The 26502-nt window shown below is 42.3% G+C and overlaps 1 protein-coding gene across 1 annotated transcript in view; it reads left to right on the top strand.

Annotated features, from left to right (window-relative positions):
* EPB41L4A (erythrocyte membrane protein band 4.1 like 4A) overlaps nucleotides 1-26502 on the top strand; it is a 181443-nt gene that overhangs the window by 145783 nt on the left and 9158 nt on the right. Inside the window, exons 11-18 of the mRNA XM_075272249.1 lie at nucleotides 2996-3073; nucleotides 4078-4199; nucleotides 5803-5893; nucleotides 9369-9452; nucleotides 10733-10840; nucleotides 11498-11545; nucleotides 12248-12325; nucleotides 24953-25072. Of these exons, the coding sequence (XP_075128350.1) occupies nucleotides 2996-3073; nucleotides 4078-4199; nucleotides 5803-5893; nucleotides 9369-9452; nucleotides 10733-10840; nucleotides 11498-11545; nucleotides 12248-12325; nucleotides 24953-25072 (729 nt within the window). The remainder of the gene's footprint in view (nucleotides 1-2995; nucleotides 3074-4077; nucleotides 4200-5802; nucleotides 5894-9368; nucleotides 9453-10732; nucleotides 10841-11497; nucleotides 11546-12247; nucleotides 12326-24952; nucleotides 25073-26502) is intronic.

The raw sequence follows: 26502 nt of genomic DNA, 5'->3' as shown, positions 1-26502 counted from the left end.
AATCTGCTGATACTGAGTGGAATCCATGCGACCCTCAACTTTAACAAGATTCCCGGTGCCGGCATTGGCCACACAGCCCCAAAGCATGATGGAACCTCCACCAAATTTTACAGTGGGTAGCAAGTGTTTTTCTTGGAATGCTGTTTCTTTTTGGACGCCATGCATAACGCCTTTTTTTATAACCAAACAACTCAATCTTTGTTTCCAAAATGAAGTTGGCTTCTCCAAATGTGCTTTTGCATACCTCAGGCAACTCTATTTGAGGCGTGCTTGCAGAAACGGCTTCTTTCTCATCACTCTCTGATACAGCTTCTCCTTGTGCAAAGTGCGCTGTATTGTTACCGATGCACAGTGACACCATCTGCAGCAAGATGATGCTGCAGCTCTTTGGAGGTGGTCTGTGGATTGTCCTTGACTGTTCTCACCATTCTTCTTCTCTGCCTTTCTGATATTTTTCTTGGCCTGCCACTTCTGGGCTTAACAAGAACTGTCCCTGTGATCTTCCATTTCCTTACTATGTTCCTCACAGTGGAAACTGACAGGTTAAATCTCTGAGACAACGTTTTGTATCCTTCCCCTGAACAACTATGTTGAACAATCTTTGTTTTCAGATCATTTGAGAGCGGGCTGTCCATGTTCGGCGACCATCAAACTTACCTGAACTTGAATTGTTTTGTAAAGAGGAATGGTCCAAAATACCTTCATCCAGGATCCAGGAACTGATTAAAAGCTACAGGAAGCAACTAGAGGCTGTTATCTTTGCAAAAGGAGGATCTACTAAATATTAATGTCACTTTTCTGTTGAGGTGCCCATACTTTTGCATCGGTCAAATTTTGGTTTAATGCATATTGCGCATTTTCTGTTAGTACAATAAACCTCATTTCAATCCTGAAATATTACTGTGTCCATCAGTTATTAGATATATCAAACTGAAATGGCTGCTGCAAACACCAAAATATTTAGAACTAAAAATGATTAAGATTAATAGGGGTGCCCAAACTTTTTCATAGGACTGTATATAAACATATCCTTATAGTCAGAGCAAAATCTCCTAGACAAGACTGACAGCACAGCAGCCCAACTGGTAAAATGATGGGTTTCAGTACTTCATAGTTTAGCTGTGTAGGAGTAGTTTGCTGTGAAAAAGCGCATTCTTTTCATGTTTTAGTACAGCTCTGTATTACATGTTTATCAGAAGGAGGAGGCACAGGTTCTCCCTCTAAAGGTTACAGCTGCACTAAGCCCTTCGCCACATGAAGACGGAGACATCCGCGTTCCATTAAATATTGTAAATTTTAGCATTATCTCTTACATGTTGATCAGGTGGTGAAGAATAACACATTTCTTCCTGCTCACCCTGAGACGTAAATATCTAGTTCAGCCCAGAAACACCTCGATTGAGCAATGTAATAAAGTAACAGTGTCCAAAGAGCCCACAGCTTTGATTTGCCAAACCCGATCTCAATAATCAACAGCTATTATATACGAATATATGACATAAAGGAGAGGCCATTGACTTTTTCAACATTAAAAGTTTATTGAAAGTTTTACAATTTTTACAAAACCAGAAAGGGGAGGGGAGAGGGGAAAAGGGTAAGGGGGGTCAGGGAGGAGCAAAGAAATATGGTACAATGGCAAAGTTCGGGGGACGAGGAAAGGGGGGTGGGAAGGGGGAGATAAGGGTGCAAGGGACAAAGAAACGCTCTGTCGCAGCAGAGTTCCAAAACAAAACAGATATATAAACCTAGAAAACATCGGAATATCTATTGCCAGATAAAGCAAACAGAAAAACATATGAACAGACAGCACAAGGGGACACTACACAGGGGACACAGAAGGGAAGAGGGAGCGGAAATCGGCAGAATAATAGAAATGGTTCCAAAGGAGCCAAGTCTGCTGATGTTTGGTTTCGTCTTGGTGGAGCTCAGCCACCAGGGTCTCCATAGTTCGCAGAGCAAGAATCTCACTTAGCCAGCCAAGGAGCGAGGGAGGGGTCGAGGACTTCCAAAGCCTAGGAATAACAGAGCGAGCAGCAACTAACAAAAATCCAAGAAGCCTACGGGTGGATTTGCGAAACGTCCGGGAGAATAATGAAAGAAGTAGGGGCGCAGGATCGTCCTCCAAGTCAATTCCCGTCACTTGCCGAATAACCTGTGTGACCCCGGTCCAGAAGGGGCGTAGAAGAGGGCATCCCCACCAGATATGGGCCATCGTGCCTCGCTCGGAGAGACACCTCCAGCATCTATCTGAAGTGGAGGGGTATATATCATGCAGGAGGGCCGGGACTCTATACCATCTGGAGAGTATCTTGAAATTGGTCTCCTGTGCCCTACATGACATGGAGAAAGTATGGCACGCACGAAAGGCCGACGACCACACATCCAGGGGAAATGAAACCCCCAATTCCCTCTCCCACCCAGTGGTGAACGATGGAAGCGAATCCTCCGCCCCGTCCAACAAGAGACCATAAAGAAGAGAGACAGTATGGGGGGGGGGGAATACAGAAACGCTCGAACGGTGACAGGGGTCTGTGGAGATCCCGGGAAGATCGTATAGAAGAGTAGAAGTGGGAAAGTTGAGCGTACTGCCAGTGGAAGAGAGGTGTGTCCGGACAGGAGGTCTGGGTTAGAATCTCAGAACGGGAGAGAAGTGAGGACCCCGAGGTGACCTGTTTGAAGCGGAGGATGGGAAGACCCGCAGCCATTGACTTTTTCAAGCTTGCTAGTCACTTTAAAGCTAGGTAGATACTAAAATAAATTGTTAAAAGTATGATAAAGTCTAATCCTGATATAACAAAGTAATATGGCTCCTACCGCAGTGATACAATATTTACTAAGAGTCAGAAATGCAATGACATCTCTGGTGCACAATAGTATTTGCCCGCAGCTGGGGAGCCATATTCAGGGGGCCCAAGAGCCACTGGTTGAAGACACTTATATTCATTAAATCATTATGTTCATGGTTTGATTTTTTTTCCATATTTTTGTCTTCAAGGATTCCTGAAAATGATCCTAACACTCTGTCAAGGAAGCTCAGTAAACTTGGCTCCTTAGGTTCCAAACATCGGTACAGGTAAGTGAAGGTGTGCCTATAGGAGGATGTGTTTGCTGGTAGTATTGGACTGGTTATTTCCAGGTAAACAATGAAAATGCAGACAGCCCAACCGTGGTAAAAATTTTAACACTTACAGTGTCGGTGAATCCAAATTGTGGCCTTTAACTCTTCATAGCAAATCCGGTGAAAGGTGCACAATGATATAAGTTTCCTCGGCTGAAACAATGCTGAAGACAACAATAACATATATCCAGCCCTCTGCTGCTCCTGGTTTTAGTTAAAACGTAGCTTTTATTGTGTAGTTATAATCTTGACAAAAATTAAAAGATAGACATTCCATGGTGTTCAGGCAGGAAAACAAAAGCCTACGTGTTTCTGAGAATTACTCCCCATAGTCATGGCTCATGTCTATTATTTGTTGTGATCAGTGTATTTACATTTATCATTGTCTGATGTCAGATAACTTGTAGCTATTTATTAGGGCTAGTTCACACGGGGTTCGGAGTGAACACAATCCCTCGCTGTCGCCATGGCGGCTTTCCGCTCCAGATTAGGCCCAAATGAAGGGGCCTAGTCCGGAGGGTGGTGTTGTGAGGCAGACATCCGCGGCTGAATCAGCTGCGGAATCCGTCTGAAGAAAGGGCAGCTCGTTTCTTTTTTCCGCAAGCGGGAACAAACCGCTCACGGCACAAGGAAATGACCAGCTCCAATTGATTTCAATGGGAGGCGGTTTTTTGAGCAGGATTTTGATGCAGATTCCACGTCAAAATCCTGACCATTTTGCCCCATGTGAACTAGCCCTTACAGTTCAAAGGATTATATGTTGTATTTACTCACAATGGTCATTCTGAAAGTTGTATAGATACGTACAGCGTTTACTTTTATAGTTTTCCAGTTCACTTTATGGTGAAGGTGTATCCTACGTCTTCAGCATTAATGTGGTACAGATGTTTCCATCTATTCCTTCTATTCTATTTCAAGTCTATAGGCTTTGAAAATACAATCTGTTCTGTTATTCCCAGTGGTAGGACTGCCTCACAAATGTGCAGAGACCTGTCCATCCAGCTGCCCCGGCCTGATCAAAGGGTAGAGAGAAGTCGCAGCAAAACGTACCCTAAAAGAACAGCTCTCACACAGCAGCCAGGTACTGTTATTCCCATACACTGCCTTCCTTCATGCTCACACGTGATATTTATTTCAAGTTATTTGTGTGACATCTTGAACAGGACTTTCTACCTGTTTTAATAACAATGGTGGATAATAAATTTCTGTACCTTTGCAACCAGTACTAGTCAAGCAACCACGTGCAGCTAAGTGGGTCTTAGGAACCCAAACAGAAATGTTCTATATTGACACCCTGATGGGTCCTACTGCCTATATGGAGCACCATGCTGGAAAGTGTGACACCAAACATGAACCTACCTGTGGAAACCCTTGGCTTTGGCCTATGAAAGCCAATGGCAGAAATTGGGGGGAGAGTGAGGATAGTTGCTGCCCTTTGTATATTACTGAGAGAAGATGGGGTGACAGACAAAAATTAAAATTAGCTATACACTTCACCATGTCAGGCAATCCATGGACAAGCCCGAAGAATTGGTTCCAAAAATATAGAAAAAAATTGTGTCCAAAATTAAAAAAAAAAAAATCCACACAGTGCTCCTTTCCATATTGACAAGAATGGTGATATCTCAACAACATAGGCAGCTATAGATCAATCTGCAGGTCTGGGATGATGTGCTGGGTTCTGATTCTTGACTCCCTTTAATTTGCTTATAAGCATTAGGCACATACAATAGGTGGGACCATTGCTTGACTTGTAGAAAGTATTCCCGATTCTCCCAATAACATGCAGCTTGACAGAAGATCTACCAGACGATCTACCAGACAGCAGTACATTGTTATTAATAGCGCGTCTTGTAAGGGACGGCACTGACAGATCCTAAGCAAGATCCAGCTCCAAATGTCATGGAATACCTAACATGTTATATATCTTGTGATCTATACAATAATGTCAAAATGTAGATACTATTGAGATTTATATTCTTATGATCTATACAATAATGTAGAAATGTAAATAATATTTAGATTTATATTCTTATTATCTATACAATAATGTAGAAATGTAGATAATATTGAGATTTAGTTTGGAAAATGATTTTTAGAAGTAAACTTATGCTCAGGACTCAAAGGGTTAGCAAAGAGGGCAGTTGGGTGACAGCAGTCGGATGCTGAGGCTAACATACTTATATGTGTATGGGAATTACACACACAAATAATACACACAGACATAACATACATGTGCTAAAGAGCCATGTGCATGTTAATGGGTTAATCAGGGCCGATACTTAATATGACTAATGACGGTTCTTTAGGCTAGCACTTTATGTACTCTAGACTTTCACTCTTTGGGTGGGTATAGTATAAAGTAGATTTTTATAGGAACCTCTGGAGAATGAACAACCTTCAGTGACTGCTGAGTTCAGCAAAAACCTTCCCACTAACCCAACACTTCAGAAATCAGACCAGCTTTGACAATACAGCTATATCAGCAGAGCAAAAACTACTTCAAAGAAACATGTTCATCTCTGACTGGTGATTTTAGCCCCAAGCGGCTTTTTGATTTCTACTTTACTGATCTGAGGAGACAGAACGAGCAGCGCTGAGATAAATGTAATATAACATGAGTCGTCTGCAATCCGTCATATGGCAAGAGGTAACCCGCTCACAAATAAACTTTCCTTTTCCAGGCTCAAATAATTTAGAGCTGGTCATGACAAATGGAGATAATGGGGAGAATGAAGGCACCACCAAAATTATTGCACCTTTGCCTATAAAAAGGTAAGTTACCATATTATGCCATATTAGAGATACATTTATATTATTGTGAATTATTACATATGGAGATGTGAGGCTTTAAAATTATATTTTTATTTATGGAAAATGTGAAAAATTTTGCAATGATTAATTTCTTCATGGGGTCGAGATCCAGAGATTTCTAGAATGTAGACAAATCCTTTGCTTCATGACACACAGCCCTACAATAAATAATACAAGTCTGGATAAGAATAGCATATTACATAGGAGTAAGCTGGATTTTCAGAACTTTTAGGGTGAGGCCCCACGTTGCGGAAACTCAGCCTTTTTTGTTGCAGATTTTACTGCAGGTTTTTTTTTAGCCAAATCCAGGAGTGAATTGATTGTATTTTGATTGTATTTTGATTGTAAATTTAATTAGCAAAGTCAAGTGAAGTAAAATTGAATAGAAATATTATATTTCTATGATGATCATGCAGTTTGACATTGAGGAAGATGTAGGAAAATCTTGCTACAAACCCCCCCCCCCCATATTTTTATTTGCCACATTTTAATTGCGGTCTAGGTGACCTGATCTCAATATATTGGACTATGGTCAACTCAGAATCTCTAGACATTTGTGGGATTTTGATAATAAGCTTTGGATACAGTTGTATACTATTAAACTATATAAAAATAGAACGATTTTACTCTAGCCATAAAAGTAGTCATTTCTTTATGTCGGAGACCTAAAGCAGAAATGTTACTAGATGTACAAGTAATAGTTATAGTATATTCGTAAAACAGCAGGCCACTATTTCTAGTAGAGTATAGGAAATATATGACAGCTAATGGCTGATAACAGTGGAGGTTCCTCGTTGAGACATTTTTGTTCTATGTAATAGACATCTTATATAAATATAGTATATTGAAGTTATAATTACATTTCACTGTTCTGTATTTTTTAAAGAAGTTTATAAAAAGCTGAAACACATTTGGATATTGTATTGCTTTCTTTTTTTTTTTCCCCAGCAAACACTTTATCTTATTCTTAGAGGAAACGATTTATGTATTTGGTGTTTAGTTTCATGTGTTTAAGGCTGTAAAGGTTTAGAGTTTCGCAGCCTCTGCCTCGGCATCACATATGTTCTTATTGTTCCCCTGGCTGTGATTGTTCTGCTAATGACTTTTCAGTTCGGTACAAGCCCATGTACATGTATTCATTTCTCCCTAACAAGTGCCAGCAGGGATGGGAGATTCTGCATTGACGTAAAATGAAACGTTAGTTGGTATTGGTAATTGAAACTGAGAAACTCTGTAAATTATGGGAGATATATAGATTTTCCTTATCTCTTTCAGACTTTGACCACGTACGTATGTATAGATTTGTATACTACGTCATCTGCTAAAAAAAATGTGTCAGTGCAGTAGTTGCTTTTAAAGCCAAGTCGGGGTGAATTACATGGCCCTTAGGCTCCTGTGCCATGTAAGAGAAGTTAAAGAGGACCTTTCACCATCGCCATCAAGTCCAGCTCTTTGTATAATTTAATAGCTGCTACTCCACTGATTCTGGCATTGTAGGAATTTTTTCTTTAACCCTCACCATTCCAGAGCAATCAATGCTATTAGTTGTGATGCCTGATATACTGTTTAGTCTCTGTAATGTCAGGAGGGCGGTGTCATGCAGAGCAGATAAGGGGTGTGATTCTGAGCTCTGACAATTGCTGCCTCTGACTAGAGATCCGAATCCCACCCCATGCCTGACACCATCCTTCTGACATTATAGAGCTTAAAGAGGACTTTTCACGTCTGTCTTTATCAATGTGCAGTTTTATATACCGCTAGAAAGTTGCAGTTGACAGTGTGTTGAATTAAGCTTTCTGTTGGCTTGCCCAATATGTGCGTCGGTACTGGAGATATTGTTGTTAATTTAGATTAACAACACCGGCACCGATATCTCCCCACTACCAGAAGGGCCAGCCTTACTGCCTAGTGTCATATATATATATGTATATATATATATATATATATATATGTATTAAAAATTCAAATCACCCCCCTTTCCCTAGAACACATATAAATGTACTTAAATACTGTGAAACACATTCACATTAGGTGTCCCTGTGTCCGAAAATGCCCGCTCTACAAATCTATAACAATATTTTTTCCCATATGGTAAACACTTTAGTGGAGAAAAAAAAGTCAAACGTGCCGTTTTTTCACTGTTTTGCCTCTGATAAAAATTTGAATAAAAAGTGATCAAAGCAATAGACATTCCCCAAAATGATCTAACTAAAAAGTACATCTGATGGTACAAAAAAAAATGACCCTATGCATCCCTGTACACGGAAGTATAAAAAAGATACGGGTGTCAGGATATGGCGACTTTTATAAAAAAAATTTTTTACACAGTTTTGTATTTTGTTAAGGGGTTAAAATGTTAATAAAACCATATAAATTAGGTATCCCCGGAATTGGACTGAAACATAGAATACAGTTGACATGTCATTTTGGCTGCACAGTGAATGCTGTAAAAACAAATCCCGTAAGAAAATCGCACAAATGCATTTTTTTTTTCAAATCCACCACATTCTGAATTTTTTTTCCAGCTTCCCAGTAAATTGTACAGAATAATTAATGGTAACATCATGAAGAAAAAAATGTGTCCCACAAACATTAGGACCTCATATGGCTCTGAGAGCGGAAAAACACAAATATTAATGGGTTTGGAAGGAGGGGAGTCAAAAACAAAAATTGAATAATGCGGGAAGGGGTTAAAGAGACTCTGGTTTGTGCTGCACTTCTCTAGGTAACAGCAGAGATTATGATTCCAGTTGCAGGTCACTTATAGTCTTACCATATTTTTCATAAAATCGCTGTTTACCTGCGGTAGGAGACAAGGCTGGAGTCCTCACAGTAATATGCATGCTGCCTAGTCTTTGATATTCATAAGTGTCAGGCTTTCTACAACTACTTGCTGCTGTTTGACAGCTTTCTCCCAATGCACAGTATAAGGAAAAGCAGGGGCAGCCCATGACGCATAATAGTATGACTCACTGTAGCTGATACAATGATATTATGATGGGGTCTATGAGATAAAAGTAAGTACCCCACCAATGGAATCAGTAAATCTGTCACATCCCAAAAAAGTTAAAATAAGAAAGAAATAAAATAAATAAGTTAATAATATCCTATGCTATATACTTCTCCAATTATCTTTGGATGTATTTGGATATATGGATTTTTTTGATAAACTTGGTGTGAAAAGCATAGATGACTTACTTTTCAATACAGTTCTGGCAAGCTCAGGCATTTATATGGTTAATGAAAGTTACTAGGCATGTTAGAATTGCTATCTATAGGGAGCATTTTACTGCACATGTGCCAACCATAGATCCCAAATGTGATGTGAGCCTAGCCATACTGTGAGCCCAGCTTTGCTGTAGCCGAAGGTTACACATCATTTCTGATAACATGCCTGTTTATTCATTTTTCTTAATTTATGCATTTTTGGCTGAAGTTCGAAGAAGGTCAAACGTGACAACAGTCCAGACACCCAAAGAAGTAAAGCAAGTGCCCCTTGGGAAGAAAATGGTTCTGCCAGGTACTGTGTTGTAAAATTTCTTTATGATGAACTATTCAACTATTTCTGCTGAGGCCCCATGTTGTGGAAACGTAGCCTTATTTTGTTATAGATTTTGTTGCGGTTTGAGAGTGAGATGTATAAGTTATTCCTATATATTCCCCATGGCTTTTGTAGCTATTCTTGGCATTGGTGCAAAAAAGGCAGCAAAATCTGCAACAAAAAAAGGCTACTTTAGCGTTATACTTGTCATGTGCTTAAGTAAAATGGTTATATTGTGTGTAATCAAAGTAGGTTTTCTATTCTCTTATTCTCTTTACAGTATATTGGGCATAATGGAAGTAGGTTTACCTCTTGAGTTCCCCTGACTTTATGGGTCTGGTAACAGCTGTGACCTCTATAGCTATGCCAGTACTTATGTGCCCTCTAAGGCTCTTGGGCTTGAGTACAACTTTACCCTCTACACATCCTTAAAGGGATTCTACCACTAAACCAACATTTTTTGTAATTACCATGTTGGAATAGCCTTAAGAAAGGTATGAAAATGAGTTCTCCGCAGCAATGAGGGCGGGCCCCAGTGCTCAAACGGCGATGGGGGCGTCCCCACTGCTGCCCGAGAGCTCTCTCAAGCGACGCCTCTATCTTCAGCTGCAACCCCGCCTCTTCTGTCGGTCTACCTTCCGATGCCTGCGCAGTACGTTCCTGGCGGCCATTTTTGAGAGGCCGCTCCTGCTCTTGTAGTTTAATACAGAAGCATACTGCGCAGGCATCGGAAGTTGGACCGAGACGGAAGACAGAAGAGGTTGCAGCTGAAGATGGAGGCGTCGCTGGAGAGAGCTCTCGGGCAGCAGTGGGGACGCCCCCATCGCCGTTTGAGCGCTGGAGCCCGCCCTCATTACTGCAGAGAACTCATTTGCATACCGGTTAAAACCGGTATTTCTAAGGAACGGCGCCGCGGAAACCACATCTAAATGTAAGAGACGAATAGCCTTTCTTAAGGCTATTCCGACGTGGTAATTAGAAAAAATGTTGGTTTAGTGGTTCAATCCCTTTAAGTTCTGTTCCTGGAAATTTGAGGATGACATTGTTGTAGGGTCACCACACCTACCTGTAGTAGTCCTTTTATTCTACACCAGGATGAGTACACTTCTCTGTGTCTTCATTTTCAAGGGTCAGATACGTCACTGCATCAGGATTTTGTTATAAAGATCCAGTTTCTAAGCTATACATCAATGATTTGCAATAAAAGATACAAGTAACTGAGAAGCAATTGCTTGTTAACTTTGCATATCCATTTTCAGTGGTCTGTATAATTCCCCCAATGACCGCACCAAGTCACCAAAGTTTCCTAGCCCTCGACGGCGCAATCAATCTGGCAGTGAAAATGAGTCAGGGCAGCCTATAAGGAGGTAAGTGGTATCTTAATATGTTCTTACATCTGAAGTGTGGTATGTAAACAGCTGAGGCACATACATATAGACTGTCTGCTATCAATTTGCATGGAAATATCTTGATCATAAATCTGGATATCCAGTCTCTCTCTCAAGAGCCAGTCGCTCTAATTTTTTATGACATAAAAGCACAGTGACAGATAATGAAGTCATATCGGGAAAGCGTATATATTCACCTGGGGGGTTTGCATTCATAGTTCTGCTGAATAATGTAAACTAACTAGATCAATTTTACACTAGACAACGGTCAACTGATAAGAAGTGTCATATGGATTTCCTTGATCATAGAACAGTCTGGGCCTTATTACACTAAAGATTCATCCAAAACTGAAAATCGGAATTTTTCCCAGTAGAGCTGCTTCAACCATGCTGTACTTAGCTGACAGGCGGCCTTTTTCTTGAGAGCTGCCATTGTGGTTTTTCTTTGTCCTGACTAGGTGCCCCTTCCTGGTAGTGAAGGCAGGCTTTAGGGGGAAAGTAAGAACGTTTTAGGGTAGTAACGTAATGTAAGGTGCTGGTGAATGCAGTGCATTCCTTTTTTTGTTATGTACTAAAATCTATTATGTTGTTGTCTTGTTGTTACTATTATATTGATTTGCATTGTATCCTATACAGGAAAGGACAGAACAGCGGTGAGGACTCTGATCTCAAGCACAGAAGGAGGTGTGTGTACTGACAATGCTAAGCAGGACTGCCATAAGCATTGGGTTGGCCACATTTAGCTTTATAAAATAAGCATTATATTAACGTATAACGTACTTACAGCATAGGTGGCAGATTTCTTTAAGTATGTGCCTGCTTGTGGCAGTGAAGTCTTAGCTTTTGCTTAGGTATCAATGACTATCCAGAGACATAATCTTGGAACCATTCTTAAAGCCAAATCTTAAATTTATATTAGTGAACCCCTAAAAAATTGGCAAGTGACACAAACATGCACCCCGCACAGTATTATGTCTGAGCGCCCTTAGAAATGAATGGTTTGAATCACCTATGTGTGACAACCTGTCCATTCACTTTGGCAGGGACAGGGGTCACCAATCTTTGTTCTTAAGTTCGGTGTAGGCCCCAGAGATGAGAAGGGAACATTCCTTTAATAAATACCCATGTGGTAAAATTAGTCTGTAGAGTTTTGGTTATGGAACCCCTGGTGCTCAAACAGTACTGCAATGGACTACCGAGATCCATACATGCGACATGGCATGACATGTAAGAAACTATATTTACTTCTCAGAACGCCGCTCTGTGTGTAAGGAAGCCAATACTCACCACCCCACATACAGTTTGGGTCCATAGATTTCTGTGGGAGCAAGCTTAGTAGTCTATTAAAACCCTATATTGATATCTCATTGTTGTCCATTTCTTCAGGTCACGATCACGTTGTAACACCAGTAGCGGCAGTGAATCTGAAAATTGCAACAGAGAACATCGCAAAAAAAGAAACAGGTACAATTTTCAATAACGTGTGACACCCATATCAATTCAACAGTCTCTGCAAGTGAATCCTGATACCTAGATTTTACATTCACCAAAACCTTTTAACTATAAGACACTGAAATCTTAGTTGTGCATTAGAATTGGCTTTTGTAAATATTAAGAAATTTATTTTAGAGGAATTTCTTAAACGTCATATAGAGACCTGCTGAGTCAGCAGTAAGTCTAGCGCTTCTTTATATGTTTGATCTCAAGTTGTTCTTTTTATTACAACATTATCATAAAATATGATCCTGGATTAGATGACTGGTGTTTTAAAGAAACTCTCATGTAGGATCAGTAATGAAAATTGCTATAATTTGATGATATTCAGCAATCTTTTGCTTGTGCACCTGCCACAGTTCCCATTACTTTCTTACAACTGATGGATTAGTATAGTTCTTTGCCTGCCACCTAGTGGAGAAGAAAGGTAATTTCCAGTGGTACAGAATTATACTGTTGTTTGGTTACATTGTTATGAGATGAATAGAAGATACTCATTAGTATTGTATAATCATTTGTGTCATAAGAGGGAGCTGCAGTCAACACTATAGTATTCACAATCTAAATTTCTTATAAATATGTCTTTGGAGTGTGGAAGAAAACTGGAGTATCCAGAGGAAACCCACGCAAGCATAAGAACATGCAAACTCCTTGCACATGATTCTAACCTAAGTATCCAGCACTGCAAGGCATCAGTGCTTAACACTGAGCTACTGTGCTGCTCTATCTATCTATCTATCTATCTATCTATCTATCTATCTATCTATCTATCATCTATCTATCTATCTATCTATCTATCTATCTATCAGTCTGTGTCTGTCTATCTCCCTACCTATCTCCTGACCTAATGAAAAAATATGACACCATCATCTCAGGGGATTTTCCCTGCAAGATGCACGTTATGCACCCAGTTTTCTATTCAGATGTGCATTAAAAGATCCAAAAAAAAACCATTTCCACCAGCACCTTAACATGTAAATGGAGCCCCCTTTATTGGTACCAAAAGCTCCATGTTTCAGACTTTTCAGGCACCTTTGTGTTACACTTGGCAAAGATAAAATAAAACAAGTGCAAATGTGGGCTACAAAAATGGTGAGGGGTCTGAAGTATCTTTAAATATGTTATAGATATAAGTAGAGTTCGGGGGAAGTGTTTTTAAGAAACAACCAAACTCAAGAAGAAGGGGGCAATCTGAAATGAGTTGGATGGAAGATCAGAAGCGATGTCAGGAAATATTAGTTGAGGCTCGAAACTGACTTCCAGCAGATGTTGTTGGAGATGTAAACTAAGTGAATTTATGCATATGTCTATCCCATGATAAAATGGAAATAAACATAAGGGTTGACCAGTTGGACCATGTGCTCTTTTTCTGCTGTCAATCTTGTATGTCCCTGGGAGGAATGTTACCTGGAGCTTACCAGCTCTAGTAAAGAGATTACATCTACTACTATTTTTTTGGACCTTTATGTATCTATATATCTATCTATATACCTTTTTGTACATAAATACTATTCATCAACACCTATGTGAACCAACAAAACCTTTCACATAGAAATTGCTCTGATCAATAGCTTCAATAGCATAAGATGCCGTCCTGTGTACTAGTAGGGGACTGGTCAGCACAATGCCATAAGCTGGTCATACATATTAGATTTTGGATGGCAGTTTGTATGAGCGATCCCACCATATACATTAAAAACAAAACTGTCCAATTCAACTAGAAGAATGCAGCAAGTCTGTGCAAACAGTGTAATAGTCCAGCGATAATCTGAGGAGCCAAAAGTGACCAGTCATGCCAAACACTCTTATTTTCAGCCAGTCGTAATTCTAAAAATTCCCCAAATACTTAGATAACACATAACTAATGTGTACGGCCAGCCATTGTCTACTCTAAGAACTATCCTTTACTCACAATGCCCACCGATACAGAATTTTTTTTTTTCATATCTCCACTTCTCTTCTCCGTTGGCAAATCTATTCCACAGTGAAACAATATCATTTGATCTCCAAACCTGTAATGATCCAGTCCATTGAAGCAGCGTCTTACCTAATCTCTTATATCCTCATTTACTCTCCATAGAGTGCTTTTCATGCAGAGCTTCTTGTGATCAATACTTGGCAGCATCATGATAAATTAAATTACTTGGAGTAACAAGGTGCCTAGGAAAGCTCTCCTAAACATCAGCCTAATGAGCGTGTGTAAGCAGCTTTTCTTTATGGTGTCTGCGTATTGTCAGGATTAATACCGCGCGCCCAATAGTGCCTCCCTGTCTGTAAATTCTCATTAAGCTCACAGTCGTTCATCATACAGTAGCAGAAAATACAATGATATTTCTATTAACATGGCTTTGTGCAAAATTTGACTGGTTTAATGACACATTGAGTTATTGTCACATCATTGTCACATAAGATGGCCAAGCAGGGGCATTAGTCTCCTTCAGTTATGTGAAAACTATGCAATTATTCTAAAATAAAAATGCATGAAGCATTGCTCTCAGGGACGTAACTGAAGACTCATAGGCTCTGGTGTGGAAAATAAGCTTGGGTCCCCCATCTTCGTTCATGCTACAAGGCAACTTCTGCTGTGACTCCTTTTGCACAATACATGCATGCCGTGCCGTGCCGCTCTCTGAATCTTTCAGTGATGTATGTGAAAAGAGTTGCATTGCAGCCTAGTGAATGTTGTGACTTTGCAGTGAAGTCACAGTTGCAGAATGCATGGGATCACAGGGTGACTCCATTCACAAACATTAGTGGAGGAGTCACAAGGCAACACAGCAATCTTTGGATGTGCAACAGGTGTTGCTCTTGTAGGATAGTCTTAGCTTCATTTTCAGCAGCAATGTTTGGGCTCTGAAGTGACCTACTGTTGCAGCAGTAACATCCAGGGACCTCCTTTAAGCCCACAAACGTTAGGTTACCGTGCCCACTAGCAAAGTAATATTGCCCTAATTGCCCCCTCCCACATAGATAACTACCTTGATAGTGTCTTTCCACAAGTAATATTCTGCCCACAAGTAATTATTCTACCATTCCCCACATAGGGAATAGCCCCCCCACCCCCATTTGTTCATGCCACACTCGTGAATTGTCTACCTACCTTCTGTCCCTACCTCTATTCTGCTGTTTTTCTGGCTCCCCTGTCTTCTACTCAATGGTAGGCTGGGAGGAGAATAGAAAAGACTCAGCTTTCCGCACCCTGTCAGCCCTGTGACGGGAGAGAAGGTAAGAAAGCCAATAGTGCGGCACTTAGGAGCAAGCATGAACCGTGCAAACTCTTTAGCTATGCAACTCTTTGGTCTACCTTACTTGTGTTACATCCAATTCACTTCTCATCTATGCTTTATTTTTATGAATAACAACCATTGATCACAGAATACAGAAATAAGCAGCCAGTGTGTGCAAGTGTGACCATCCATCCTTAAATACCTTTGTTTTTTTGCTTGCTTTTTCAAATAGACCTAAAAGACATTGATTTCTCATGATATCTTCATAACCTGCTCCCCTATTTCTCTGTAGCGTACCCTGAAAGACCACAGCAGTATTATGGACTTTATAAAGCAGTACTAAACAGCACTGGCATGAGTAAAGTAAAATACTCACTAGAAGCAGCAGTGGAGTTTGTGTTTTTCTTTCCGCAGCAGAACCACTCCCAGCCCTCTCTATAGAGCAACAGCTCTAACATGACTCCTCAGTGATGAAGATAATCTGCCTACAGTTCTGCCTTAGGCTGGGGCCCCACGTAGCGTAAACGCCACGGTTTCGCTGCGGAAAAAAACACAATGTTTTACAGCCACTGTGTAATGGATGAAATTCTAGCTAATCAAATCCCCACGCTGCATGAAAATACGCACAGCAGATACGCTGCGATTTCCAAAACTGTTGTCAATTATACCTATAGAAATACCGGCGGTTTCCTCATATGTATAATTGAAGCAGAAAGTGCACAGAGGAAGCCTATGTTTCGCGCTATATGGGGCCTTATTTACCAGTAAATTCAGAATGAGTGCATGAGGCAAGTAAGAGGAAAGAGACATTTTTCTATTAGGCTTGTATTGTTGATTTATGAAAACCATTAAATCCAGTTAAATACCTGCAGCCACCACTAGGGAAATGTAGGTGCTACTGCATTCTGTTTAAAGTAGACCTATCACCAGTAGCGTAACTAGGTATGGTGGGGCCCCATGGCGAACTTTTGACATGCACACACACAGTAGTAGGCCCGAACCCTGCCAGGAGCGTGGAAAGGTAAGTAACCCAGTTTTTTATGTTCGCTTACCTATCTCTGGCCTCCGATCATTATACTCTTTTCAGACCCCCGAGTATAATAATAGTGTTTGTGAGGCCCATGGCGTCATTTACTGATCCCGGCCCCTGCCAGCATTGGTACGTAAATAACTCCAGACGGTAACTGCCTATTAAGAAAAAAAAAAATGCAGTGGTAGCGGCTGTTGCCGGGTCCCTAATGTCCTGGGCCCTGTAGCAGCCGCTACCCTTGCTACCCTTGTAGTTACGTCACTGCCTGTCACAATGAAAATGTGCATCTGCAGGCATCCCCATCTGCAGGCAGTATGAACATGTGACGCTGGGTTCACACCAGCGTTCGGGTCTCCGTATCAGGTTTCCGTCTTCTGCCGGCAGAAGACGGAAACCTGTCAGTGTCCGGCCGTGAGAGCATAAAACGCTCACGGGCCGGACACTTTTCAAACCCATTCAAATGAATAGGTTTGAAAAATGCCTGCAGGTTTCCGTCTCCTGCTCAGTTTCGTGCAGGAAACGGAAACCTGCAGAACAGAGACCCCGGGCGTAGATGTGAACAAGCCCTTATAGAAGACGGAGCTGAGCAGATTGAGATATAGTTTTGTGAGTATACCCTGTATTTTATTTCTTTATATCCTCTCTCTTTCTGTGCTTAGGAACAGTCAGTCCTATTTGTGATTGACAGCTATCTCTATCACTGATAGGTCCACCACCCACGAAATGTTTCTAAGTATAGAGTCGTGCAATAAGAAAGTATTTGCAGTCCCAAACTAAGATACAATGGCAGGAAACATAATTTTTTTTACAAAACTTGAGATTTGATAACACTTTTTATAGCATTTAATTATTGTAGATCTTATAGACAATCCTGTTGTTAGCTCCGTTTCTGCTTCTTTCTTTGACTTCTTCTTCACCACAGAGTATTACAGCCCAGAGACTAGGCAGAAAATAAAAGCCGGTTGTATTTTGGCACGGTGTCTGTATTCTCTTTAATCTTTCATGGTCACAGCAGGAGGTTGTCATCCTATGTTGGAGTTGTGTGAACTCACATGTGCAATTGGATACATTAATGTCATTATAGATTTCTGGATCGCTTGTCCCAGTGAATAATTCCTGCTGGGTCATGTCACTTTTGTCTCATGCTGTTGCTGATGTCTACCCCACCGCCTGCCAAGTTCAGTCTGGACCCCAATATTTTGGAGCGCAGTATATAGTAATTGATTAAAGTCAAGTGTGGGAACTGACCTTAACAAAATCTGCAGTGTGCACATGAGCAGAATCACTTGATATTTACAGACCCGATGTCATTATTGTCTGTTTAAGGCCATGTAAAGTGGAAAGCCGATCATCTCAGCCTCCATGTTGAATCTTGCTTTTTGGTTTGAGTCTTGCTTTCAGTTAGAAGAAAGACAAAGCCTAAGTTATCAACTACATGATATACAGTGTCGGACTGGGGTGTCTAGGGCCCATCAGTGGAATTATTTCTAGGGGCCCACCATCAGGATCCCTGCAGACCAGCGATACCAAGACAGGGCGGTTGAAGGTAATAACATATCAGGAGCCATGCTGCTCTCCCGCCATATGATGTGCAACACTGCACTACCTAAACTTATTGCCACATACTGTATGGAAAGTGAACAGCGTGGCTCCTAGAAATGTTAGCATTACGATATAGCTGCGCTGTCCTGGAACAGCTGATCTGCAGAGGTCCAGGCTGTTGTGTCATCACAGATGTAATATTGATGGTCTATCCCAAGGACAGACCATCAATATTACAAAGATGGATAAACCCTTTAAAGATTTGTCCAGGAATTGGAGCGACCCATGTGCTGGGAGGGAGGTGTAAAATAAAAAATAAAAAGCGCCTGTTGCTCCGTTGTCCACTGCCAGTGTCCATTCAGTCTCGCGCCGGTGCCTCCATGCTGGGAGTCCTGCACCTCATGGGACGACTGATACCAATTAGGTCTCATTTCCGGAAATCCTGTATCTAACAGACACAGGCGGGGACAGCGGAGTGCTGGGGACAAAAGCTCAATGAAAAACACTGTGGAAAAAAATATATTGAGATTCACTGCAATTTTTTTCCACAATGTTTTTTTAGCTGCATCTCGCTGTTGTGCCTAATCCTTAAAGAAGACCTTTCACCATCTGGGGCACATGAGGTTTAATACACCGCTAGAAAGCCAAGAGTGCCCTAAATTCAGTGTACTATTGGCTTTCACGTTCTGTGCCGGTACCGTAGATCTTCATCGTCAGAAGTGCGTTATGACAGTCAGTCAGGAACGCCCTTCCTTACGGTAGCGTCTATAGCGCTGTACTGTGAGAGGGGTCGTTGCTTACCAGCCAGCCATGACGCTGAGCGCCTATAGCGTTCTCACAGTACAGCGCTATAGGCGCTGCTGTGATGAAGGGCGTTCCGGACTGACTGTCAGAAACACCTTTCTGACAGTGAAGAGCTACGGACTGATAGCTCCTCACCGGGGGCACAGAATGGGAAAGCTGAAAGTGCGCTGAAATCATCGCACTGTCAGCTCTCTAGCAGTGTATTAAACCGCACCTGCCCCAGGAGGTGAGAGCTCCTCTTTACCATCTCAATATACTGCACATCACACTATAAGGATAAGGCCTAACACAGCGTCCCACAGCAAAAAAACGCTGCAGGAAAACCCCCGGCGGCAACACATCAGTTTTTCCTGCAGCGCTTTTTGCAGAAACTCCACAGAGGTTTCCGTTTCCGCGCTCGTTTTGTAAACGACACAGGACTGGGAGCAGAAAGCTTCATCCACTGTATAGTTGTGTGGCAGATTCACTGCAGCTCAGCTCCCACTGACTTCAATAAGTGCCGAGATGCAGAGAAGGTGCCGGCTGATATACAGTGGACAGAGCTTTCTGCTTCTGACCCCGTATTGTGTACAGGACTGGTGCCAGAAGTGGCTCCATACAGCTGATCGGTCTGAGGCCTGGGTGTGGGCCCCCTACAGATCAGGCATTTATAGCCTATTCTGACGATAAACCATAGAAAATTATGCCTGGACAACCCCTTTAATTTTCCCCCAAAATGACCCACACTTTAAAGAGGTTGTCCAGCATCATTTATTTATTTTTGTTTATAATTAGTCCTGGGAGGTGAAAAACAAAGTACACATAAAAAAAACCCCGCACTCATCTGTTCCCAGTGCTCTGGTCCTGCAGTTCTGCTGGTAGTTACATGCCAGACTGAACCGCACTGGGAGACACTGAGACAGGCAGACTTCCCCCTGCACACTCCGATCGGCAGTGTGCTTAAAAAAATAGAAAGTGTTTTTAAGGGCTCGTTCACATCTGCGCCTGGGGTCTCTGCCCTGCAGGCATTTTTTAAACCCATTCAAATGAAGTGTGCGTCCGTAAGCTCCTGTGAGCGTTTTGTGCTCACCGCGGCAAAACTTTTTTTTTTTTTAACCAGACACAGAGTCAGACATGCAGGACTTTGTGTCTGGTTTAAAAAAAAAACGGTTTTGCCGCAGAGAGCATAAAACACTCACCGGCGCTCACGGCTGGACTCGAACCGATAGGTTTCCGTCTTCTACATGCAGAGGATGGAAACCTCAGAATGGAGACCAGACGCTGGTGTGAACCTAGCGTTAACTGTGTTTTGCTCAGTAGGGCCTAATCCTTACCCTGCACACAGTATTATCCCCCATAGTGGCCCCTGCACACAGTATTATGCCCCATAGTGGCCCCTGCACACAGTATTATGCCCCATAGTGGCCTCTGTACACAGTATTATGCCCCATAGTGGCCCCTGCACACAGTATTATGCCCCATAGTGGCCCCTGCACACAGTATTATCCCCCATAGTGGCCCCTGCACACAGTATTATGCCCCATAGTGGCCCCTGCACACAGTATTATGCCCCATAGTGGCCCCTGTACACAGTAGTATGTCCCTCAGTGGCCTCTGTACACAGTATTATGCCCCATAGTGGCCCCTGCACACAGTATTATGCCCCATAGTGGCCCCTGCACACAGTATTATGCCCCATAGTGGCCCCTGCACACAGTATTATACCCCATAGTGTCCCCTGCACACAGTATTATACCCCATAGTGTCCCCTGCATACAGTATTATGCCCCATAGTGGCCCCTGCACTCAGTATTATACCCCATAGTGGCCCCTGCACACAGTATTATACCCCATAGTGGCCCCTGCACACAGTAGTATTCCCCATAGTGGCCCCTGCACACAGTATTATGTGCCATAGTGGCCCCTGCACACAGTATTATGCCCCATAGTGGCCCCTGCACACAGTATTATACCCCATAGTGTCCTCTGCATACAGTATTATGTCCCATAGTGGCCCCTGCACACAGTATTATACCCCATAGTGGCCCCTGCACACAGTATTATACCCCATAGTGGCCCCTGCACACAGTAGTATTCCCCATAGTGGCCCCTGCACACAGTATTATGTGCCATAGTGACCCCTGTACACAGTATTATGCCCCATAGTGGCCCCTGCATACTGTATTATTCCCCACAGTGGACTTCCCGAAAAGGGAAGATGTGAACCAGGCCTAATACATATAACATACATTTACACACATACATTCATATACATACACACACACCTATCTACAAATATACAGGACTCACACAGTATATCAGACACTTTACACAAATATACACACATTAAATATACATATTTTACCCAAAAAATGTACTTACATTTGGCTGTGTCCTGTCTGGCTGTGGTGAAAGCCCTTTGTTTACAGCAGCAGGCAGACGCCCCCCTGCACACTCCGATCTGTGTGGGGGAGGGGCAGCACAGCTCCTGCTAGTGACGGCAGTGTGCAGTGCAGGGAGCAGAGACACACACTCCCAGCGATTGGTACAGGGGCCCATTTTGGCACGGTCAGGATCCCGATCGGGCCCCTGACAAGTGCATTTAGATAAAATTAATAGTCAGGCTCGGGGGCCCACCGGGGAATCCCCCGGTGCTCCGGCGGGCCAGTCCGACCCTGATGATATACCCCAAATATGTAAATGTAACTCTAAAGTAATCTGATTATATTAGTGGTTTAATCACTGTCCATATATACTAAAATAAATAAATCTAAATACATCTATGTATTCATCTTTTTATTGACTTCTAGAGAGAAAGGGAGAAGAGCTAAAAGCTAATATATTACCACTTTATAAAGCACTGATATGACTGTATTTTGAGTAGGCGGTCTACTTTTTGGCCACAGTCTATAAAAATTACGTAGAACAGCTGGAAAAAGCTGAAAAGAGTGCAACCAAAGTAAAGGGTAAATGATAAATGTCTAATAGATAGGGGACCTCTACAAGATCAGGGATCCTGTGTCCACCATATAAATGAAGTGTCAGGTTGGATATGTGTGCTGCTCCTCTATTAATCTTTAGTGGACTGGTGAAGATAGCGGAGCGCTATTCTCAGCTTCTCGTGCGCCCACTGATCAGGCACCTGTGAACAGGTGGCATATTGAAAACATGATATAGCCTTTTTAACCCTTTAATGGTCTGCGCCATACATGTTTGGTGCTGACATTGCGCCAACTCAGGGACTGAGTCAGCTCTGTGTGCAGCGGGTTTCAGCTGTATCTTATAGCTGAGACCTGACTGAAGCACCTATGATACCCATGTTTCCCCGAAAGTAAGACAGTGTCCTACATTCTTTTTACCCCCAAAAGTCCCACTATGTCTTATATTGGAAAAAAAATGTCGACAGGGGTTAATGTCAGGGAGGACATGATGGGGTTAACTGCTATTAATGTCAGGCACATAGAGTTACTGAAACTAAATTAATAACTCTAAATGCCTGACATTAATAGGCAGAGTACAGCCTGTACCTGGTGTTTTCTTTTTTCATTTTGCTGGGAACTTTCTTTCTTTCTTCTTCTCTTCTCTCCGTTTCTTGTGTGCAGTATGGAGACGGCAGGAGCCCTCACTGCAGGCGGGACCTGGATCTCTATAGGGATAAGCTCCGCCCCCTGAGCTCACTTCTCTCCTCTCATTGGTGGGCAGAGAGCAGCCAGAGAAAGAGGAGCGTCCTGAAAGCACTGCTGCAGCTGCTGCCGTGCCAGCCAGATATCATTTACTATGTTTACTATGTCTTACTTTAACTTTTATTTTTAGACATTTCCTATGTCTTACTCAGTGCCGCACCTCCCATGAGGTGACCTGAAGCAACCGCTTCAGGCGGCGCTATGCCAGGGCCTCAGGGAGGGCGGCATTTTTGGTAACCTAAGCCAGTCCAGGACAAGCTGTCCTGGACTGGCTTAGCATGGAGCGGTGGTTTGGGGAGGCCACTGGAGCAGCGCTGCTCCAGCAGCCTCCCCTCACGCTCAGGCAGAGAGCAGGCAGTCTCCGGGCCTACTCTCTGCCGGCGAACGGGGCTAAGCCCCACCCTCTTCACTCGACCACGCCCCCGATCCGCCCGGCCACGCCCCGATCCGCCCCCTCCTCCGGCTTTCTGCAGTTAGCCTCGGGCGGCGAAAGGAGCAGGCTCACCCCTGGTCTTACTTTCGGGGTACGTCTTACATTAGCCCACCCCCAAAAGTCCCACTACGTCTTACTATCGGGGGCATCTTACTATCGGGGAAACACAGTAGGAGGTAACTCTGACTTCTTGCAAGCTGTGGTAAATAGTGACACCAGAATCTAATGGTTTGTTTACTGTTGTGGCCCTCCTTATCAGCTCTCCTGTGCCGAAATGTGTTGCTATAGCAACCCAGGGCCTTATCTAGCCTCCCATGGCCACCATTTTTAGCAGGTTTGGCATAAAACAGTACCCGATTGGCTGGCTGTTAGCCTTGTGCCAACAACCAGTATATATTACCATAACATAGTCCTACAGTATATTCTATCAGGTATCAGAAAATCCCAAAGTCAAAAAATACAAAGATTTAAAATAAACACAAAATATAGTTAGAAACGTATTCACATTTGTAATGTCAAATAATAGTCAATAAAAGACATTACACATTTATAGTTGATAGGTTTGTTACGACGCATACTATAAAATCACTGCATTATTTATCCAACATGGTGAATGCTGTAACAATATGATTTAAGAACACACTCACACACCAGAATTGCTGTTTTTTTGGTCATCCCACAGCACAAAAACTGTTATATAATGTGATAAAAAAATAAAGTACAGCTCATTGTAGAAAAAAAAAAAAAGCCCTGGAATAATAATAATAATAATTAAAAGGTTATGGTTTTCAGAACATGGCGTCATATGTTTTGTTTTTATATTTTACAAAGTTTAAATAAATGATTTAAAAACCTACGGTATATGAGTTTAGTATTGCTGTAATCGTACTGACCCACAGAATAGTTATAATGTAAAAATGTTTCAAAACTTTATTCCATCTCTTTCAATAAGGGTTCATAAAATGTAGTCAATAAGTTCTAACGTATAATGTAAAATAGAAGCCCTCATATAGCTGCATTGATTCAGTAATAAAAAGGTTATAGCTTTACAAATTGAACAAGTGGAAAAAAAAATAGCTGAACTAGGCAAAAACTGCCTTCATCCTTAAGGGGTTAATATGGAACAGAGAAGATTGGCGGCAGAAAAAGATCACATGGACCATCTACTATCCCCGTATATCATTGCCATTTTAGCTAAAGATAGACATGGAAGATCTCAGTTATGAAGAATTTATTTCTCCTAGAAAAGGCCGACCCATGGACACAAATGGGTCACTGCTTACTAAGTTCAGATGCATCACTTTACTATCCAGAACTGGTACCCTGATACAACTGTGGAACATTGTCCTGCAGCATTGGTAATGGCTGGAAGTATGGACCTACATATATATGTAAATAAATCTATGATATACAAGGCTCTGTTTTCTATAAGTGGTTGGTCAGATTCATCCCAGCCCTGCATGTAGATGAAATACAATTATATATATATTTTTCAGATTCCAATGGAGCTTCTATTGGAAACATGCTAGCCCAGCATGGACCATAATATACTATGCTGCCTATTTATAATACCTAGAAAACCATGTTTGTGTATATTTCCCCGTGGATTGGTATTGACTATCTATCTGTTCAAATAAAAAGAAATATGCGATGCACAAACAATCTATTGAATGTTTCTGAGATTCATTTTTTTTTTTTTTAGAATTTTTTCTGTTTGCAGTTACCAGGGCTAGATTTTTCCCCTGTAATCCACAAGCCAGACTTTCTATTCTTCAGACCTACTGTGTAATTCTCTCTAAAACAAGCACAGCGGCAAAATTACATAGTAGCAAAAGCATTAGTCACATGATTGCACTTGCACTCGCTTCAGTGAAAACATAAAGAATTCATTTATTGCAGGTTACGGCAGGAAAATGACATGGTGGATTCTGCTCCTCAGTGGGAAGCTGTTTTAAGAAGACAAAGGGAGAAGAACCAGGGTGACCCTAATTTCCGGAGGTCAAGGCATCGGTCTCGATCGTATGTTAAGTATAAGTGTACAGTTTGTTTATAGCTCATGATCAATATTACTAGTGCTGTGAGTAATTGGATTTACACTACCCTGCTGGGTGATACTGCATGCTCCAGTGCTTAGTCATATATAAGCAGTGAATTGGGATTATCCTTAAACCAATACATGTTATTTGCGCTACAAGGAGGGTTTTCGTCGTTTTCTGTGATAAAAAAGTAGAGTTTCGTACTCAGTTGAAATGAATCAAAGCAGAGCTGCGGTACCCCGGCGTCACGATTGTGTGTTGGATGTAGTTTCTGCTTTTGGATTATTCCATTGTAAAGTTCCCAGAGCAGCCCATTGGTGTGCGGGGTCCAGGTTTTTGAGAATGTAGCATTTCGGCAGGGTTTTGTTCCCTGCAATGTGTGGATGACATAAATAAACAAAATCTCATTCACTCTGTTGGTATTGTAAAAAAAAACGGGTCGATCGCGTTTACATCTTATCACCTATCCAGCAAGTCATGAGGAAAGGGATCCCTTGTGTCTGCACTGCCAATCCTTCCAAGTCTGGGGGATTTCTGGAGGTAGACTAGCGCCGTACTCTGCTTCTCCACTGCAGTCCCTTAGGGCTAGTTCACACGTGAGTATAAGGGGAGGTTTTTGACAGCGGATTTCGCGTCCAAAACCTCCCCTTATAATGGTGGTCTATGGAGACCGCCGGGCTTCTGTTCTCCGCTAGCGGCGGGCTGCTGCTAGCGGAGAAAAGAAAGGACATGCCCTTTCTTCAGGCGGAAGCCGCGCAGGCTCAGCCGCACGGCTTCCGCCCCCGGCAGCTCCCTCCTATGTCGGCTCATTCATTTGAGCCGACAGCAGAGGGTTAAGCTGCGACAGCGATGGTCGCGGCGGGCGGGTTTTGACAAGAGAGAGACGCGGCTCGCCGCGTCTCTCTCTGTGTCAAAACCCGCGCGAGCAGTTCACGTGTGAACTAGAAGGCAGTATGCTTGCCATGCAGCCGATCCATTCAAATGAAGGGGTACAAGAGATGCCCTGCTTGGATCCCACCATTCAGACACTTATGTTGAATCTTGTGGATAGGTGATAATTTGTTACATTGGCTGAACTTCTTTCTCTACTTTTCAGCTACAAATTTAAAATAGACACTAGCGATTGTCTTACCAAAGTACAAGAGTATCCGCCGGTGGGCTCTAATACAATAATGCTCCAGCAGAAGGGACCCAAATTTGGAGGGTACTATGTTCTATTTCCTATGGTTTGTTGGAGGGTGGGCCCAAGGAACCTCAGTCCGACACTAGCCTGGAGCACTTAAAACCTCTAAGTATTATTGTTATTAAAGAGGACCTTTCACCTCCTGGGGCACATGCGATTTAATACACCGCTAGAAAGCCGACAGCTCGCTGAATTCAGCACACTATCGGCTTTCCTGTTCTGTGCCCCCA

This window comes from Leptodactylus fuscus, chromosome 1, assembly GCF_031893055.1.
Source record: "Leptodactylus fuscus isolate aLepFus1 chromosome 1, aLepFus1.hap2, whole genome shotgun sequence".
NCBI classification, from domain to species: domain Eukaryota; kingdom Metazoa; phylum Chordata; class Amphibia; order Anura; family Leptodactylidae; genus Leptodactylus; species Leptodactylus fuscus.
This window is presented reverse-complemented; position numbering and strand designations above follow the sequence as displayed.